Below are 20,435 nucleotides of genomic sequence, written 5' to 3' on the forward strand. Positions count from 1 at the left end.
CTGCTATTGTAGTGTAGTGAGACCTTTTCGCATCAAATGCTGTTCACAGTGGAATACCGACAGCCAGAATGAAACAAAGGATGGAAAATCTAACTCGCGTCCATCATTAATGAACACACGTAGCTACAGTGAGATGACAAAAGTCATGGGACAGGATGTGTGGTGGTAGTACTGCTTACACAAGGTATAAAATGGCAGTGCATTGGCGAAGCTATCATTTGTACTCGGGTGGTTAATGTGAAAAGATTTCCGACGTGATTATAGTTGCATGACAGAAATTAACAGATATTGAATGCGGAATGGTAGATTGATCTAGAGACATGGCACATTCCATTTCGGAAGTTTTTAGGTAATTTGATATTCCGAGATCCGCAGTGTCAAGAGTGTACCGGTAATACCAAATTTCAGGCATTACCTCTCACCACGGACAACGCAGTGGTCGACGGCCTTCACTTTACGACCAAAAGCAGCAGCGTTGGCGTTGAGTCGTCAGTGCTAACATACAAGCAAGACCTCGCGAAATAACCGCAGAAATCAAGTGGGATGTACGCCGAACGTATCCGTTACGACAGTTCGGCGAAATTTGGCGTTAATGTGCTACGGCAGCAGACGACCCTTTGCTAACAGCACGACTTCGCCTGTAGAGCCTCTCCTGGTTCGTGACCATTTCGGTTGTACCCTAGACGCCTGGAAAACAGTGACCTTTTCAGATGAGTACCGATTTCAGTCATCGGTCCCGATTTCAATTGGTAGAGCTGATGGTAAGGTTCGAGTGTGGCGCTGACCCCACGAAGTCATGGACCCAAGTTGCCAACAAGGTTCTGTGCAAGCTGGTGGTAGCTCCATAATGATGTGGGCTGTGTTTTAAATGGAATGGATTGGGTAACTGACTGGCTGTGGTTACGTCTGGCTGCTTTGAATAGTTTCTAGCCATTCATCGATTTAATGTTCCCAAACAACGATTGAATTTTTATGGATGACAGTGCGCCATGTCATCGGGCTACAATTGTTAGCGATTGTTTTGAAGAACATTCTGAACAATTCGAGCTAATGATTTGGCCACCCGGATAGTCCGACATGAATCTCGTCGAGGATTTATGGGATATAATCGAGAGGTCAGTTCGTGCACAAATCATCCATTAGCAACAATTTCGCAATTGTGGACGGCTGTAGAGGCAGCTTTTGCATAGGACTTCCAACGACTTGTTGAGTCTATGACACGTCGAGTTACAGCGCTATGCCGGGCAAAAGGAGGCATGCCACGACTTTCATAACCTCCGTGTATTTCTCGGTACACGTTTTTCCGGGTTTCGTGGGGGCGACATTCAGCAGAGCGCGGAAATTCAGTGACGTTAGATAGTCTCTGTTGCTGACAAAGTGCAAGAGAAATATCTTCATCCCTGATAGTTATTTGTTAATGTGAATCAATGATTTTCGTCTTGTGAGATGTGTCTGTAGTAATACAGTCCACGCAGTTTGTTATTTACAGACTGATTTTAGTTATTGTTTATTGACATCCTCAGTGCAAATGATTGATTATGGAAAATGAAGGTGAAGGAATATAAATCTGATAATGGGTAGCTTGTAGCGTTTCTAAATGGGATAATGATTTGCTGTATCAGGGTAGAAAGTGTGTGTTTCATTTTCGAAAATCAGCTGTTGTGAAATTGTATTTCCGATTTTTGGTGTTTCATATTGTGCAGAAATAAGTTTACTAGATTCTCCCAGTATAAGAAAAAGTTATTTGGTCCACAATGGCGCACGAAGAATATGTATATATTCAAAGCTTAGCGTCTACCAACTTCAGCGATGAATATCTCCCAATAGCAAAAACTGAAATGACATCAGAACATACGAATTAAAACAAGAGAAACTTTATCTGCACGATTCACATTATTTTCGGAATGTCAAGAAAACTATAATAAATGGTTAGGGTGGAACACTTTGTAGGAATATGTAATGGAATCGTCACAGAGGTTCAGTCGTAAGTAATGCAGATATCAGACTTTGGTTTATTGGTAGAATACAACGGAGATTGCTTACAAATACTAATGCCACCCAGACTACAAAATTGTTCAAGTGTGTGGGACCTGCACCAAATAGGGCTAAGGTCGCAGTTTTGTTTGACCTGTGAGAGTGTTACGGAGATGCTGAATGTACTGAACTTCCATACTTACAAAGTTTAAAGAACCGGCTATAAATTATTAATCTGGGAATGTATGGATCGTAAGGACAAGATCAGATTGATTACAGATGGCCAGAATCTTTTTAAGTCATGCTTCCCAAGCTCCCGCAGTGTATGGCACGGGAAAAAGCCCTAATAATTCTTACAATGGAACATTCTCTCTTTCAAGCACTTCGCGATGGTTTGCAGAATTGCACTTCCCGCCTACAGTGTGGAAAGAAACAAGGCGGCCGCCTGAGAATTGGCTACTCTCTCTACAGGTTCTTCACCTACGAACCCTCTCGCGCCGCCAAGCGGAGGCGTCGCGAGTTAAAGCGATCGTCTTGTGTCATTCGCCGCAAGAGCGCTTCCCGTGGCAGCTTCGTGGACTAACTGCACCGGACTCATGGGATACCCATTTTTAATGCAACGCCATTCAAGGGCGGGTCAATCGAAAAGGGCTCGCTGTTGACGTGCCCCAAGGGCTCTGGCGAGACAGGGAGGACGTGACCCGCCCTTGCTGGCTGTGTGCGGGCGGGGTCAGTAGCGTGGGGGCGGGAGACCTAGCACACCTCGGCTCACCCGCGTCGCGCCCTGAGTAATTGCGCAGCCGGCACCCCCTGAAGGCGCGTGTTGACTGCCATGCGATGCGACCGGCGACCACGCCCAGTCCCCTGCCGACTGGCAGGTCGGGTTTCGTTAGCACTGCCGTGCGACTTCCCGGGAATAAACGGGGCCACTTTCATTCCTGGTAGATCTCTACAAAAAATGGCTCTGAGCACTATGGGACCGCTCTGGTCATCAGTCCCCTAGCAGTTAGAACTACACTCCTGGAAATGGAAAAAAGAACACATTGACACCGGTGTGTCAGACCAACCATACTTGCTCCGGACACTGCGAGAGGGCTGTACAAGCAATGATCACACGCACGGCACAGCAGACACACCAGGAACCGCGGTGTTGGCCGTCGAATGGCGCTAGCTGCGCAGCATTTGTGCACCGCCGCCGTCAGTGTCAGCCAGTTTGCCGTGGCATACGGAGCTCCATCGCAGTCTTTAACACTGGTAGCATGCCGCGACAGCGTGGACGTGAACCGTATGTGCAGTTGACGGACTTTGAGCGAGGGCGTATAGTGGGCATGCGGGAGGCCGGGTGGACGTACCGCCGAATTGCTCAACACGTGGGGGGTGAGGTCTCCACAGTACATCGATGTTGTCGCCAGTGGTCGGCAGAAGGTGCACGTGCCCGTCGACCTGGGACCGGACCGCAGCGAGGCACGGATGCACGCCAAGACCGTAGGATCCTACGCAGTGCCGTAGGGAACCGCACCGCCACTTCCCAGCAAATTAGGGACACTGTTGCTCCTGGGGTATCGGCGACCGTCTCCATGAAGCTGGGCTACGGTCCCGCACACCGTTAGGCCGTCTTCCGCTCACGCCCCAACATCGTGCAGCCGGCCTCCAGTGGTGTCGCGACAGGCGTGAATGGAGGGACGAATGGAGACGTGTCGTCTTCAGCGATGAGAGTCGCTTCTGCCTTGGTGCCAATGATGGTCGTATGCGTGTTTGGCGCCGTGCAGGTGAGCGCCACAATCAGGACTACATACGACCGAGGCACACAGGGCCAACACCCGGCATCATGGTGTGGGGAGCGATCTCCTACACTGGCCGTACACCACTGGTGATCGTCGAGGGGACACTGAATAGTGCACGGTACATCCAAACCGTCATCGAACCCATCGTTCTATCATTCCTAGACCGGCAAGGGAACTTGCTGTTCCAACAGGACAATGCACGTCCGCATGTATCCCGTGCCACCCAACGTGCTCTAGAAGGTGTAAGTCAACTACCCTGGCCAGCAAGATCTCCGGATCTGTCCCCCATTGAGCATGTTTGGGACTGGATGAAGCGTCGTCTCACGCGGTCTGCACGTCCAGCACGAACGCTGATCCAACTGAGGCGCCAGGTGGAAATGGCATGGCAAGCCGTTCCACAGGACTACATCCAGCATCTCTACGATCGTCTCCATGGGAGAATAGCAGCCTGCATTGCTGCGAACGGTGGATATACACTGTACTAGTGCCGACATTGTGCATGCTCTGTTGCCTGTGTCTATGTGCCTGTGGTTCTGTCAGTGTGATCATGTGATGTGTCAATAAAGTTTCCCCTTCCTGGGACAATGAATTCACGGTGTTCTTATTTCAATTTCCAGGAGTGTATTTAAACCTAACTAACCTATCACACACATTCATGCCTGAGGCAGGATTTGAACCTGCGACCGTGGCGGTCACGCGGTTCCCGACTGAAGCGCCTAGAACCGCACGGCCACACCGGCCGGCGGTAAATATAGGATTACTTAGTTGTCCATATCTCTCTCTCTCTCTCTCTCTCTCTCTCTCTCTCTCTCTCTCTCTCTCTCTCTCTCTCTATCTATCTATCTATCTATCTATCTCTATCTCTATCTGTCCGACTGTTAAAAACCCCTTTTTCTCAGGAACAGGTAGACGTATCACATTGAAATTTATGTCGCATATTAAGGTCCATGGTCCCTTGGCTGTCTAGGAAAGTTAAGCTTCTAAGTCAATGCAATCAAAAGATATGGCTATTTATGCCACACATTGTGACACGCGCAAACTCGCGCATCAAAACTTGTAGGGTGCTTCCCATTGACCTAGAATTCTGAAATTTGGCAAGAGGCAATGTTTCACAGTACAAGTAAAGGAAATAAAATTGGAAAACTGTTAATCTGTAATTACGAGGGGCGTTTGAAAAGTCCGTGCAAAGTCCGAGAGATGGCACCACCAGCGCGTATAGAAGTCATGTTTAGTTAGTAGCATATTTGGAAAGAACGTACACCAATTTTCAGTCATATTGGTCTGTTTCTGTTCGGCATTCATGTGAATCAAGGAAGTCTAGTGATTGTCAAAAAATTGACGAAAAAGAATTTCGTGTGGTGATAAACATTACTTCATGAAAGGCAAAACGCTTGAAGCTTGATAAACACTACGGTGACTCTGCGCCTTCGATAAGAACAGTTTATAACTGGTTTCAAAATTTTCGGAGTGGCGATATGGGCACAAGTGATGCTGAACGTTCTGGACGCCCTGTGGAGGTTACGACTCCAGAAATCATTTATAAAATACGTGATACGGTGATTGATGACAGAAGAGTTAAGATGCGTGAGATTGCTAGTGCTGTGGGCATCTCGAATGAACGGGTACATAATATTTAGCATAAACATTTGGACATGAGAAAGCCATCCGCAAGATGGGTTCCGCGATTGCTCACGCTTGACCAAAAACGGAATCGTGTGAAGTGTTGCAAGGATGATTTGCAGCTGTTCAGGAAGAGTCCGCAGGACTTTAAGCGTTGTTTCGTCACTGTGGATGAAACATGGATATATTACTATGAGACCAAACAACAATCTAAACAATGGGTTACCAAGGGAGAATCTGCATCAAAAAAGGCGAAGACCATTCCTTCGGCCAGAAAGGTTATGGGATTCGCAAGGGATAACCCTCATCGACTATCTAGAAAAGGGTAAAACTATTACAGATGAACGTCATTCGTCGTTATTGGACCGTTTGAAAACCGAGCTGCAAGAGGAACGCCGGCGATTGGACCGCAAAAATGTCCTGTTCCATCACGACAATGCACCAGCACACACCTCAGCAGTTGCGGTCGCAAAATTAATGGAAATAGGATTGCAACTCGTTTCACATCCCCCCTGTTCTCCAGACTGGGCTCCCTCGGACTATGTTCTCCAATTTGAAGAAATGGCTGGCGGGACAAAGATTTTATTCAAATGCAGCAACTAATAGCTATTTTGCAGACTTGGACAATTCCTATTATTCGGAAGAGATCAACAAATTAGAACAGCATTGGGCGAAGTGTATAAGTCTAAAAGGAGACTATGTCGAAAAATAAAAAACGTTTGCCCCAAACACGTAAGTAGTTTTTATTTTTCCACGGACTTTTCCAACACCCCTCGTATATCACAAAAAACTATTTTCGTCATTTGTTAAATTCTCAAAAAGCTTGATATTCCCTGGACCGATAGCTTGCCAGTAGTATTGTCGATAAAATGTAAAAATCGTAGAGGGTCTCGACTCCCAGGATGGATGAACTGTGTATAATCATAATTAAGTCTGGACGGAACCCTCGGAGTGGGAGCCCTACTCGCATCTAGAAATTTTTTTCCACTCGGGTTCGGTGGTTCCAGAAATGCTCGAAACAGTTACTACATTTACAAGCTGTTTGACTCTTATATGTAGAAACGAAAGAGGCGAGTACAAGACAATGTCTGCAAACCAGTGGTTTCGGCTTTGTTTGCTGGCAGACCATAGGCGGAACGTCTCGCAGTATTGTTTGTTTATCAGTGATCGCTACTGATGGCCACGACTGCCAGTGGAGAAGGTGGAGCCAGCTGCCGTGTAGAAACTCCTTTTCTCTTATGGATGCGATGCTCTGTTGCCTCGATGGATGATCGGTTGCGGACACCGATTTCCGTCTGCAATATTTTTCTGTATACTGAATACAAACAAACTGCATCCGCAGCCGTCATCCGCGAAGGCAACAACGCATCGCATTTATAAGAGACAAGGCCTGTCTACGCAGCAGCTAGCTCTATTTGCTCCACATTGCCAAACATTCCGCCTACAGTCCATCACCCTGCAACGTCATGCTAAAGGGACGGCCTAGGTGCGGGCGCTGGTGCCTATAACTTAGACCTGTGTAGCGTCGCTGAGTGACATTTCTGGACACGAGTTTCAGACCTCCATTTCTTCCGAAAACACCCTCGAAGCCTGTCACATTTCTGGGAGACGCTGTACACTACCATAGCTGTCGCTAAGTCTGACAGAGGACGCTTGTCTGTTATTTTTTAGTAAAAACTTTTCTGTTTTTCAGCTGTGTGATATGATGTAAGTAATTTATATTATTCTCCTTACTGTGCTTAAACACACAGAAATGCTGTTTTACAACAGCAGTGTTTAAACAACCTCTTTTGCCTTACAAATGTAGCTCCTTGTTGTTTCTTTCAGTTTGATAGTTTCACCAGTGAACCTCTAATACCGACGTAGCGTCCGACTGGGAAAAGTGGCCACGGTACTCACTCCCATGTTATTTACTTCTATACAGGGTTGTCGGAGATTCCTATTACAGACTTCTAGGACTTATAGAGGGGAGTGAGTACATCGTATTTTGAATAGGAACGCATGTCCGGAAACGTCATCCTACAAGACTACAGAGCGTCAAAGTTATAGGCGCGGGCGTCCGTAAATATACGTATACACGGGGTAATTCCGTGATGATGTTACAGACTTTTTAGGATAATGGAGAACGATAAATGTATTAGTTTGAAGTAAGGATACCTGTACCGGAAACGAACGAGTCGAAAGTTATAAACGAAAACCGTCCTGATACCTCTGACAGTTGAATACGTGTACCGGTTCTTGTGTTGCGAAGAGTGTAGGGTTGGTAACTTTCACTTTTACAGACACCCGCGCCTCTAACTTTGACTCTCTGTAGTCTCGTTGGATGACGTTTCCGGACATGGGTTCCTATTCAACATACGATGTACTCACTCCCCTCTACAAGTCCTAGAAGTGTGTAACGGGAATTTCCGACCACCCTGTATATCATATATAGTACTATTGATTTACTTCTAAATTATTTTACATAAAAAGCTGTCATCCCTCGTTATAGCCCGCTGTGACGATTTTGATTTAACTAACTAAAGAAAAAAGAGTTCTAGGAAATGACAGATGCAGTAGCTGCTATGTGTTCAACAAGAAAGAGAAATCCATGATTATCTTTTTAAAATGGGAAAGCGATCTTGTGGTCTTAAAATAGACGACCCATGGAGATTAGCATTCCAGTTGGCAGAGTGGAACAAAACACCTCATCTTCTTAGCAAAGAGTCGGAGATGGCAGGGAAAGACAGTATCCTAATACACCTATCAGTCTTAGGAAACCTATCTCGATGGCTAGAGAGGAGCTTTTAACAAGGTAAGCACGGAAAAGATCTTTCATTTCCTTAAAACAATGCAAGAAAAACGAATTCATCCTTCTCATCACATTTACATGGTCCAGTCACATTAATGTGACCATTGCCTGTGTTCGACAGAAATGTGTGATAACCACTCGAAGATAGCAGGTGGCAGCACTAGCAGTGGAGGATACAGAAAGAGTGTTGGGGGGGGGGGGGGGGGCGCAGAAAATAGTGCAGTCGTTGTCGAAATGCGGAAACGGAGCGATTTATCCGATGTGCAAAAGGGGATGATCAATGGCTTTCGGACCAAAAATGGAAGCATTTCAGAAATGGCTAAGTTTGTAAATTGTTCGTGTGCCTCCATGGTTAACTTATACTGTGCATGGTAAAATAGTGTTATCCAAAACCGGCTCCGAGGCAACTGTGCTGCAGCACAGGTTGTAGATGATGTTGATGAACAACAGCTGTGGAGACACTTCTGGATGAAGTGAGCAACTGACCACCCAGATAAAGCAAGGGACTACCAAAAGTGTCTCCTCAACAACTGATCAGTGACTGTTGCTGTGTACAGACTTCCGCAGCAGATGCTTGCTTCATATACCCGAGCTGACTGCTCTTCATCAGTGACGAAGGCTGGCATTTGCGTGCCAATACCGCAACTGGACTTCCACTGAATGGTGACAAGTGGCCTTTAAAGATGAATCACGTTTTAAGCTTCATTGGGCAGATGGCCGCTGGAACTTACAGCAGGAAACATCTGAAAGCAAACACTCTGCAACAATCTTCAGAAGGGTCCAGGCTGGAGGGAATTCCTATGTCTTTTTCCTCGGCACAATTGTATATGTCACCAACACAATGCACAGCTTAAAGTCTACGTGTGGGGTTCGAAGAGCACAAGGATGATTTTATCATACTCCCCTGGCCACCAGCCTCCCTGGATTTAAACCGAATCGTGTATCTGTGAGACCACCCAGATCAGGTGCCTTCACGCCATGGACCCTCAGCTGAGAAACCTAGTGCAGCTGACCTTGGCGCTGGAGTCGACATGGCTCCACATTCCTTCGATACCTTCTAGAATTTCATAGATATTCTTCCTGCGTGTTTCGCAGTGGTGCGGGCTGCAGTTGATGGTTAGTCGTTATTTTGACAGTTGGTGACATTATCACTGGGCAATGTAAGAACAGCCAGTTCTGGTGCAGTGTGTATCACTGATAACGTCATCGACCCCCCCCCCCCCCACCCCACTGCTGAACCTCACACACCCCAGAGGGATTTCAAGTTTTGTGGTAAATTGAAAATTTTGTTGGGAAATTCAAAAAGTAGCCCAGTTGTGCTAGTGTGGGAATAGGGACTTTTTCCATGTCCCTCCAATATCCTTCCTTCCAGGAGTGCTAGTTCTACAAGTTTAGGAGGAAAGCGTCTGTGAACTTTGGAAGGTAGGAGACGAGATACTGGCGGAAGTAACGCTGTGAGGTCTGGTCGTGAGTCGTGCTCTGGTAGGTCAGTCGGTAGAGCACTTGGCCGCGAAATGTAAAGGTCCCGAGTTCGAGTCTCGGTCTGGTACACAGTCGAAATCTGCCAGGAAGTTTCATATCAGCGCACACTCGGCAGCAGAGTGAAAATTTCGTTCTATACGTCATCCTAACTGAAAGAAGTTCATCTCTGCAAATACCAACTCTCGAGAGACGGGATCGTCCACGCCACGGAGAGCTGGCAAAGGCCCCGACCAAAGATATGTCCGAACGCAGGACATTGAGAAGATGGTGTTGGATTGTGTGCCCGACCACCCAGTAATAATCACCTGTCAGCTAGCCCGTGAAACGCACACTTCAACGCACACAATGTGGAGAGTACTGGTTCAAATGGTTCTGAGCACTATGGGACTTAATGTCTGAGGTCATCAGTCCCCTAGAACTTAGAACTACTTAAACCTAACTAACCTAAGGACATCACACACATCCATACCCGAGGCAGGATTCGAACCTGCGACCGTAGCGGTCGCGCGGTTCCGGACGGAAGCGCCTAGAACCGCTCGGCCACTCCAGCCGGCAGAGTACTGGTCGAAATGGTGTTATACCCCTATTATAAAGAATGTGTGGAAGCACTGGGACCGACAGATTATGGGCCGCCATTTACTTCGGCGATCTTCCTCTTGTCTTGAAGATATCAAAAGTATCCGGACACCTGACTGAAAATGACTTAAAAGTTCGTGGCTATAATGCTGGTATTCAGTTTGATGTCGGCCCACCCTCTTAGCCTTGATGACAGCTTCCACACCCGCAGGCACACGTTCAATCAGGTTTCTTCGGGAATGGCAGCCCTTTCTTCACGGAGTACTGCACTGAGGAGAGGTATCGACATCGATCAGTGAGGCCTCGCACGAAGTCGGCGTTCCAAAACATCCCAAAGGTGTTCTATAGGATTCAGGTGAGGACTCTGCAGGTCAGTCCATTACGGGGATGTTATTTTCGTGTAACCACTCCGCCACAGGCCATGCATTATGAACATGTGCTTGATCGTGTTGAAAGATGCAATCGCCAGGTTGTCCCTAGACTTGCACACTACTTAAACCAAGTTATACTAAGAACAGCACACACACTCATGCCCGAGGGAGGACTCGAACCTCCGGCGGCAGGGTACGCGCAGTCAGTGACATGACGCCTCTTACCGCGCGGCCACTCCGCGAGGCTATGAACAGGTGCTCGATCGTGTTGAAATATGTAATCACCATCCCCGAATTGTTCTTCAACAGTGGGAAGCAAGAAGATGCTTAAAAGATCAGTGTAGGCATATGCTTTGATAGTGCCGCGCTAAACAACAAGGGGTGCAAGGCCCCTCCATGAAAAACACGGCCACACCATAACACTACCGCCTCCGAATTTTACTGTTAGCTCTACACACGCTGGCAGATGACGTTCACTGGGCATTGGCCATACCCACACCGTGCCATCGGATCGCCACATTGTCTACTGTGATTCGTCACTCCACACAACGTTTTCGCACTGGACACTCATACAATGTTTAAGCTCCTTACACCAAGCGAGGCGCCGTTTGACATTTACGGGCTTGATATGTGGCTTATGAGCAGCCGCTCGACCATGAAATCCAAATTTACTCACCTCTCTTCTGTCATAATACTTGCAGTGGATCCTGATGCAGTTTGGAATTCCTGTGTAATAGCCTGGATAGATTTCTGCCTATTACCCATTACGAGCCTCTTCAACTGTCGGCGGTCTCTGACAGCCGACAGTCAGAGGTCGGCCTGTACGCTTTTGTGCTGTACGTGTCTGTTCACGTTTCCACTTCACTATCACATCGGAAACAGTGGACCTAGGGATGTTTATGAGTGTGGAAATCTCGCGTGCAGGCGTATGACACAAGTGGCACCCAATCACCTGACCACGTTCGAAGCCCGTGAGTCTGCAGAGCGCCCCATTCTGCTCTCTCACGATGTCTAATGACTACTGAGGTCGCTGATATGGAGTACCTGGCAGTAGTTGGCAGCACAATGCACCTAATATGAAAAAAGTATGTTTATGGGGGTTGAAGCATCCCCAACTCTTTTGTGGTTCCCTTTTTAGGTACTCCACGTCGACGTCTGCTCGTAGATACGTATCGTCGGTAGGTTTTCCGGCTTTACTTCCCGACGTGACAGCGACGACTCTCCGATGAGGTGCGGGCCTTGTGTTTTGCTATTACTGCGAGTCTTGTAAATATCGCTTTTATTTAGTAATTTTCCCGGCTAAAACTCTCCCCTTTAATGATTAAGACAGCCTGCGCCACCTTTCGGAGGGAGTGGGGACGTCAAAGAGACACAAAAGTTCATATTAAGCAGTCCGTAAAACACGTAAACGTTCACTTCAGTTAGCGTGTTAGTTAATGCCTACGCTTTCCGCTAGATGGTGCTGACTTACTGCTGAATAGCTTTAGTTCCGTAAAACCTTCACTGATTAGTACTAGTAAATGAAATAATTACAACACTCTTGTATTTCACTTTCACTCTGTTTTCAAGGATTAAGATGGTGATAGGTGATGGTCTATTTATAAGGTTCCTAGCCTGGAGGAATCTAAATAGTGCGCAAATGCCGATATGCACGCGCTCTACGTCCAGATTCGCAACTAACGGCACACGACACTCAAAAGTCCACACGTAAATATCTGAATACTGGTACCTCTGAATTCACTCGTATCAGCAGATAATTTGAGTTTCTGTCGTCTGTATGTCGGTAAAGTTCCAATCTAGCACTAAAGTCCTGAAATCCCCTTAATACTCCGTTGCTACCAACAGTCAGAGATGGTACACTACATCACTTTTAATCTCCGTAATATTCTAACAGTTTATCGTGAATCTTAACACGATAAAGTCCAATCTAATTATTGTCTCGCTGACTGACACGGGTTCCCCACCGTTTAACGAAACAATCAAGGAAAAAGGCGGCAATAATGACGATCAGGCCTTTATATTGGTTTTTCATCACAAGAGTTTAACGTCACTGCGTTCTCCATGACGGAGCTTCCGTGGCTTTGCTGTACTTATACGTTAAACTACTTGCTGATATACTATAATTTTGATCTGCAATTGCCGAACTCTGATTCTACACTATTTTCCCCTCTAAAAATTCTATTCTTAATTTTAAATTATTCTTTCTATAGCTTTTATCACTGTAAACTGAACCGAGGTGTTACAGGGGGTCCGGACACTTTTGATCACATAGTATATGTATATATATTAAGGATATAAATACACAATGAACTACCTCAGAACGATGCGCAGTTCTAATTAAGTGCGACACAAACAATCAAAAAACAGAGAGAATGATGGATGATTTATGGTGGAGAGCGCTAAACAGCAAGGTCATTAGCGAACAGAGAGAAGTCATTGGCTCCTCGGTTGTCTTTCGCACGTTCATTTATGTTTGTTACCTTACCAGCACAATGAATAATACCGGTAATCATACGATTTACTACGTCATTTATGTACTGTTCCAAAACTACCGAACCATCTCTAGTTTATAAGAATGATATAGCATTGGATTGTTATGAGTAGGAAGTGCCCCACCACCTTGCACACTACTTAAACTAAGTTATGCTATGAACAGCACACACACCCATGCCCGAGGGAGGACTCTAACCTCCGGCGGGAGCGGCCGCGCAATCCGTGACATGACGCCTCTAACCGCACGGCCCCTCCGCGCGGCTATGAACAGGTGCTCGATTGTGTTGAAAGATGTTGTCACCATCCCCGAATTGCTCTTCAACAGTGGGTAGCAAGAAGGTGCGTAGAACATCAGTGTAGGCCTGTGCTGTGACAGTGCCACGCAAAACAACAGGGCGTGAAAGCCCCCTTCATGAAAAAGACGGCCACACCATAGCACCACCGCCTCCGAATTTTACTGTTGGTACTACACACGCTGGCAGATGACGTTCACTGGGTATTCGCCATACCCACACCCCGTCATCGGATCGCCGCACTGTCTACCGTGATTCGTCATTCCACAGAACGATTTTCCACTGTTCAATCGTCCAATGTTTACGCTCCTTATACCAAGCAAGGCTTCGTTTGGCATTTACCGGAGTGATGTGTGGCTTATGAGCAGCCACTCGACCACGAAATCCAAGTTTTCTCATCTCCTGCCTGTCATAGTACTTGCAGTGGATCCTCATGCAGTTTGGAATTCCTGTTTTATGGTCTGGATAGATGTCTGCCTATTACACATTACGACCCTCTTCAACTGTTGGTGGTGTTTGTCAGTCAACAGACGAGGTCAGCCTGTACGCTGTTGTGCTGTACGTGCTCCTTCACGTTTCCGCCTCACTATTACATCGGAAACATTGGGCCTAGGGACGTTTGGGAGTGTGGAAATGTCGCTTGCAGACGTATGACACAAGTGACACCCAATCACCTGACCATGTTCGAAGTCCGTCAGTTTCGCGGAGCGCACCATTCTGCTCTCTCATGATGTCTAATGACTACTGAGGTCGCTGATATGGAGTACCTGGCAGTAGGTGGTTACACAATGCACCTAATATGAGAAACGTATGTTTTTGGGGGTGTCCGGACACTTTTGATCACATAGTATATGTACCGGGTGATCAAAAAGTCAGTATAAATTTGAAAACTTAATAATCCACGGAATAATGTAGATAGAGAGGTAAAAATTTACACACATTCTTGGAATGACATGGGGTTTTACTAGAACCAAAAAACACCCCATATTGCTAGACGCGTGAAAGATCTGTTGCGCGCGTCGTTTGGTGATGATCGGGTGCTCAGCAGCCACTTTCGTGATGCTTGGCCTCCCAGGTCCCCAGACCTCAGTCCGTGCGATTATTGGCTTTGGGGTTACCTGAAGTCGCAAGTGTACCGTGATCGACCGACATCTCTAGGGGTGCTGAAAGACAACATCCGACGCCAATGCCTCACCATAGCTCTGGACATGCTTTACAGTGCTGTTCACAACATTATTTCTCGACTACAGCTATTGTTGAGGAATGATGGTGGACATACTGAGCATTTCCTGTAAAGAACATCATCTTTGTTTTGTCTTACTTTGTTATGCTAATTATTGCTATTCTGATCAGATGAAGCGCCATCTGTCGGACATTTTTTGAACGTTTGAATTTTTTTTGTTCTAATAGAACCCCATGTCATTCCAAGCATGTGTGTCAAGTTGTACCTCTGTATGTACATTATTCCGTGATTCATTCAGTTTTCCAATTTATACTGACTTTTTGAACACACGGTATATTGAGGATATAGATACACAATGAACTACCTCAGAATGATGCGCAGTTCTAATTAAGTGCTACACAAACAAACAAAAAACGAGAGAATGATGGATGATATATGGTGGACAACGCTAAAAAGCAAGGTCATTAGCGAACAGAGAGAAGTCATTGGCTCCCTGGTTCTCTTTCCCACATTCATTTATGTTACCCTACCAGCAAAATGAATACTACCGGTAATATATACTATTACAAAACTACCGAACCTTCTCTAGTTTATAAGAATGAGATAGCCTTGGATAATTATAAGGGGGAAGTGCCCCACCCCCTTCGCAACCTCCCTCCCCGCTTTGCAGCTGAGATATTCCCATTTTGTGTAGTAGCTTTCTGCGCAGCGCTGCGGCTGACGGTGACGTGTCTGTGTGTCGTTGCAGCGGCTGGAGCAGGACCGGCACGAGCTGCGGCGCCAGCTGGCGGCGGCGCGGTCGGAGGCGGAGTCCCGGCTGCTGGAGCTGCAGGCCGACCTGCAGGCGGCCACCCGCCAGCTGGCGGAGCGCGAGGCCGAGCTGCGGCGCACCGACCGCGAGAAGGCGGCGCTCGTCGCCGAGCTCACCGAGCAGAACCTGCGCCTCGCCGCCAGGCTCAAGGAGGTAGCGTGCGCACCCACCACCCTCGCTCCTGTCTCCCCCCCGTCTGCGGCCCAAACACATGCACCACGCCCTTGAGCCTTAAGGCATTATTGTATGCCTACTTAGCTTCCTTCTCTTTTTTTCTTTTTCCCCTACCATTTCCACCTCCTAGGGACAAAGTGACAAATTCAGTTCCCTCTGTTCCTCCAAGTTATTTCGTCTTTTTACCATGTCTCTTTTTTTTTTTTCTTCCGTCAGACCATCTCCCACCAGTTCTGTCATTGTTTCTGTCTCGGAATCCTTCAACATTCAAGTCTGTAATCCAGTGGAAAGCATAGAGGCACTCTGGGTTCACTACCGTATTGTAACGCATTACTTTTACGTTTTTTATCTTTTCTTTCTACAGCAAATATACTATGATACACTACTGGTCATTAAAATTGCTACACCACGAAGATGACGTGCTACAGACGCGAAATTTAACCGACAGGAAGAAGATGCTGTGATATGCAAATGATTAGCTTTTCAGAGCATTCACACAAGGTTGGCGCCGGTGGTCACACCTACAACGTGCTGACATGAGGAAAGTTTCCAACCGATTTCTCCTACACAAACAGCAGTTGACCGGCGTTGCCTGGTGAAACGTTGTTGTCTCGTCTAAGGAGGAGAAATGCGTACCATCACGTTTCCGACTTTGATAAAGATCGGATTGTAGCCTATCGCGATTGCGGTTTATCGTATCGCGACATTGCAGTTCGCGTTGGTCGAGATCCAATGATTGTTAGCAGAATATGGAATCGGTGGGTTCAGGAGGGTAATAAGCAACACCGTGCTCCATCCCAACGGCCTTGTATCACTAGCAGTCGAGATGACAGGCATCTTATCCGCATGGCTGTAACGGATCGTGCAGCCACGTTTCGATCCCTGAGTCAACAGATGGGGACGTTTGCAAGACGACAACCATCTGCACGAATAGTTCGACGACGTTTCCAGCAGCGTGGACTATCAGCTCGGAGACCGTGGCTGCGGTTACCCTTGACGCTGCATCACAGACAGGAGCGCCGGCGATGGTGTACTCAACGACGAACCTGGGTGCACGAATGGCAAACGTCATTTTTTCGGATGAATCCAGGCTCTGTGAACAGCATCATGATGGTCATATCCGTGTTTGGCGACATCGCGGTGAACGCACATTGGAAGCGTGTATTCGTCATCGCCATACTGGCGTATCTCCCGGTGTGATGGTATGGGGTGCCATTGGTTACACGTCTCGGTCATCTCTTGTTCGCATTGACGGCACTTTGAACAGTGGACGTTACATTTCAGATGTGGTACGACCCGTGGCTCTACCCTCCATTCGATCCCTGCGAAACCCTACATTTCAGCAGGATAATGCACGACCGCTTGTTGCAGGTCCAGTACGCGCCTTTCTGGATACAGAAAATGTTCGACTGCTGCCCTGGCCAGCACATTCTCCAGATCTCTCACTAATTGAAAATGTCTGGCCAATGGTGGCCGAGCAACTGGCTCGTCACAATACGCCAGTCAATACTCTTGATGAACTGTGGTATCGTGTTGAAGCTGCATAGGCAGCCGTACCTGTACACGCCATCCAAGCTCTGTTAATGCCCAGGCGTATCAAGGCCGTTATTACGGCCAGAGGTGGTTGTTCTGGGTACTGATTTCTCAGGATCTCTGCACCCAAATTGCGTGAAAACGTAGTTACATGTCAGTTCTAGTATAATATATTTGTCCAATGAATACCCGTTTACCATCTGCATTTCTTCTTGTGTAGCAATTTTAATGGCCAGTAGTGTACTATGATATTACATGTATATCTTCTTCATTATTATTGTTGAAGTACTTTATTTCCCAGCGACCTTATCCTGTAGCTTAACACAAGGCACACAGACTTGCAGGATAAGGCTGTAAACGAGTGCCGTATCGAATCTGCCCAGCAGTTAAGCGACCATCAGTTTGGTACACTCGCTTGCCTCTTGCCTGAATATAGTTTTCAGTGGTTTTGCACTCTCTTGTAGGTAAATGGTGCGCTAGCCCTCTCCCGGTACCCCCCCCCCCCCTCCCACCCCTCTCTCTAGGTAGCTCACAACCCTTCTACGAATTTGTAGGTGGCGAGCATTGGCCCCAAGCCATTGCAGTACTTCTTCCTCTCCTCTGCTGCAATCTTAAAATCTTTCGGTTAAGTTACTTTTGCTTCCCAGATCTGAGTTTAATCTCCAATTTCTCAAAAATTTTCGCAGAACTACAGGTGATGTGAGGAAGATCACCCAATGCCCAGCACGGTAGCCAGTCAGTTTCTAGAGCTGATGCCATTTATTCCAAGTGAACTATCCCACGCAGGAGAAATGATGACATCGCTGTATAATCCCCTAACACCCTTCCCTCCCACGCTTGCGCCCCCAGCTCCTCAAACCAACCAGACCCAGCCTCAGAAAATGTGCTACATCCAGAGCAAAGCTTACAAGAATTAGAGACAGACGGCGTCCTTCGGTTAACAATTGCTGTGGCGACGGAAAGAGATCCCGATCATTAAATTAAAATAAAAATAAATTTATCAGAGCATGAAAACAGCTGAACCTCTACAGCAAGATAAACGCTAGGTAAAAAAATCCGTAATTTACTTTAGCGATCAAGTTCCATCGTCTGGGATGATACACTGGTTAACGAAACAGATCTCCAATCATCTAACGGTGTTTCACATCCCCGACCAGGCATCCAGATCTGTTTTCTGCGGTTTCCCCAAATCGATTACGGTAAATGCCGATTGGTTCTTTTCCATCCCAGCTTGTGCCCCTTCGTCATAGAAGAACAGAATTTGACATAAAATTAGAGAAAAGCGATTTTTGAACAGAATAACTATCATCAGTATCTCTCCTGTTGCACTGCAATAAATCGTTAGTATGTAACAATAATACTAATCAAAACTCGTCTTCAGAATATCTGCACGAAGGTTACAAAAGTCATGAGGAACACAACTTTTTATTTTTAGTAATTACCAAATAATAAAACCGACAATAGCTAAGAAAAGCATAAATTATCATGCCAAAGGGAGTAGGGAGCTTTATACACATGTAATAGTGTCATGTACAGGAACCATCCGAGTACAACTGAGAAACTATGATGATACAATGTAACAAACATGACCACCAGGTGGAGTGAATAGTGGCGCAAGGTAGTGCAAAACGCTTTCGACAAGCCAAATACAGATGTAAAATTATTCAAAAACAAAGCATATCAAATAGGCCGTTATACAAATGGCTTCAAATGGCTCTGAGCACTATGGGACTTAACATCTGAGGTCATTAGTCCCCTAGAACTTAGAACTACTTAAACCTAACTAATCTAAGACCTGTTTATGAAGGTTTCTCGGATCTCCAGCCCGGTGGTAGCGTTGATATCTCGCGACGTTTCGGGAAGTGTCATACTACCCATCTTCTGGCGAAGATGGGTAGTATGAAACGTCGCGAGATATCAACGCTACCACCCAGCTGGAGACCAAAGAAACCTTCATCAACCGTTTACGCCGGGAAAGCTTACAGTCACATATAACCTAAGCATATTACACACATCCATGCCCGAGGCAGGATTCGAATCTGTGACCGTAGCAGTTGCGCGGTTCCGGACTGAAGCGCCTAGAAACGCTAAGCCGCCGCGGCCGGCGACGTTATACAGCAAAGAATATGTAATAAATTGTAACAATAGAGCAAAAACAAGACAACAAAAATAAATACGAAATCTAATATGAAGAATGACGGCGGGGGAGAAAATAGATGAAAGTTACGTGCCACAGGAAAATGTGTTGTATTACTTAAAAAAAAAGGAAATACATAACATTACATTTTACAAAAAACTGAATCTTATTAAGCTGCACTGCTAGATTAAAGTTCGTACGGCTAAAATTAAGAATGGGAAGAGGAAGGGAAAGGAGGTGCCCACTGGCAACCTTTGTTTATTATATACACTCACAAACAGTGAATAACATAATATAGTATATAATTAAAAAAATACAATTTTAATAATAGATAACAATGAAAAAAAGCACAAGGAAATGCGTGTGCAACTACATTGCGAAATTTGAAGAAAAAAATCTGTTTTTATAAGCAATTACATAGTGCCAAAATCTGAATGAAGACAAATTATTGCCAAATTGCTAGTTGAAATATACCATTGCAAAATGAATTTGCATTTTAAAAAAATGATAATTAAGTGTAGTACACACTTGATTTACACAGGCTGTATATATAATCTGTGAATGCTAGGTATATCAATATCGATTAAAGGGAAAAAAAGGAGGCGTGGAGGTGAATAAATTAAGTTTATGCGTATAAAATGGTCGCATGTCTCTTATGTAACTGTGTCACACCTCGAATTCAGATCATTGTTACATACTTATGACTTGTTGCAGTACAGCAGAATGAGAGATTCTGAAGATCGCTATTGTATAGCCAAAATCGGCAATTCTGTTCTAGTAAAACTCTGTGACCAAGACACTTAAATAAGAAATAATGTTATGGCCTTGTCGTAGGTGAATGAATGAAAAAGACAGAAGTTGAAGTTGATTGTTACTGGCCAGCGGTTCAGTAGAGTGATCACCTTGACCCTTTGATCATATATCTCACGCTGCGGTTTGATAAATTAATCCAGGATGATGATGGAAAACAAAACATTCCTCTTATTCATCATAATTACTATTTCTACATGTCCTGTCCCCCGTCATTCATCGAATTTATTTTCTCTCATCTTGAGGCATTCTTCTCTCAGTATTTTGCCTTGTCTATCATCAATCCTCTTATTTCTCATCTTATCTTTCTCATTCTTCCATAAATCCACTTTACTCACTATCTCGTTGCTTTCTTCCATCTTTTTCGTTTTTTGCAATATCAACATTTCTTACTACAAACACC

General features: G+C 45.8%; 1 protein-coding gene across 1 annotated transcript in view; it reads left to right on the forward strand.

The window, feature by feature from the left end:
* LOC126418966 (bicaudal D-related protein homolog) overlaps positions 1-20,435 on the forward strand; it is a 540,337-nt gene that overhangs the window by 480,906 nt on the left and 38,996 nt on the right. Inside the window, exon 2 of the mRNA XM_050086013.1 lies at positions 15,316-15,531. Within this exon, the coding sequence (XP_049941970.1) occupies positions 15,316-15,531 (216 nt within the window). The remainder of the gene's footprint in view (positions 1-15,315; positions 15,532-20,435) is intronic.

This window comes from Schistocerca serialis, chromosome 9, assembly GCF_023864345.2.
Source record: "Schistocerca serialis cubense isolate TAMUIC-IGC-003099 chromosome 9, iqSchSeri2.2, whole genome shotgun sequence".
Classification (NCBI taxonomy): Eukaryota; Metazoa; Arthropoda; class Insecta; order Orthoptera; family Acrididae; genus Schistocerca; species Schistocerca serialis.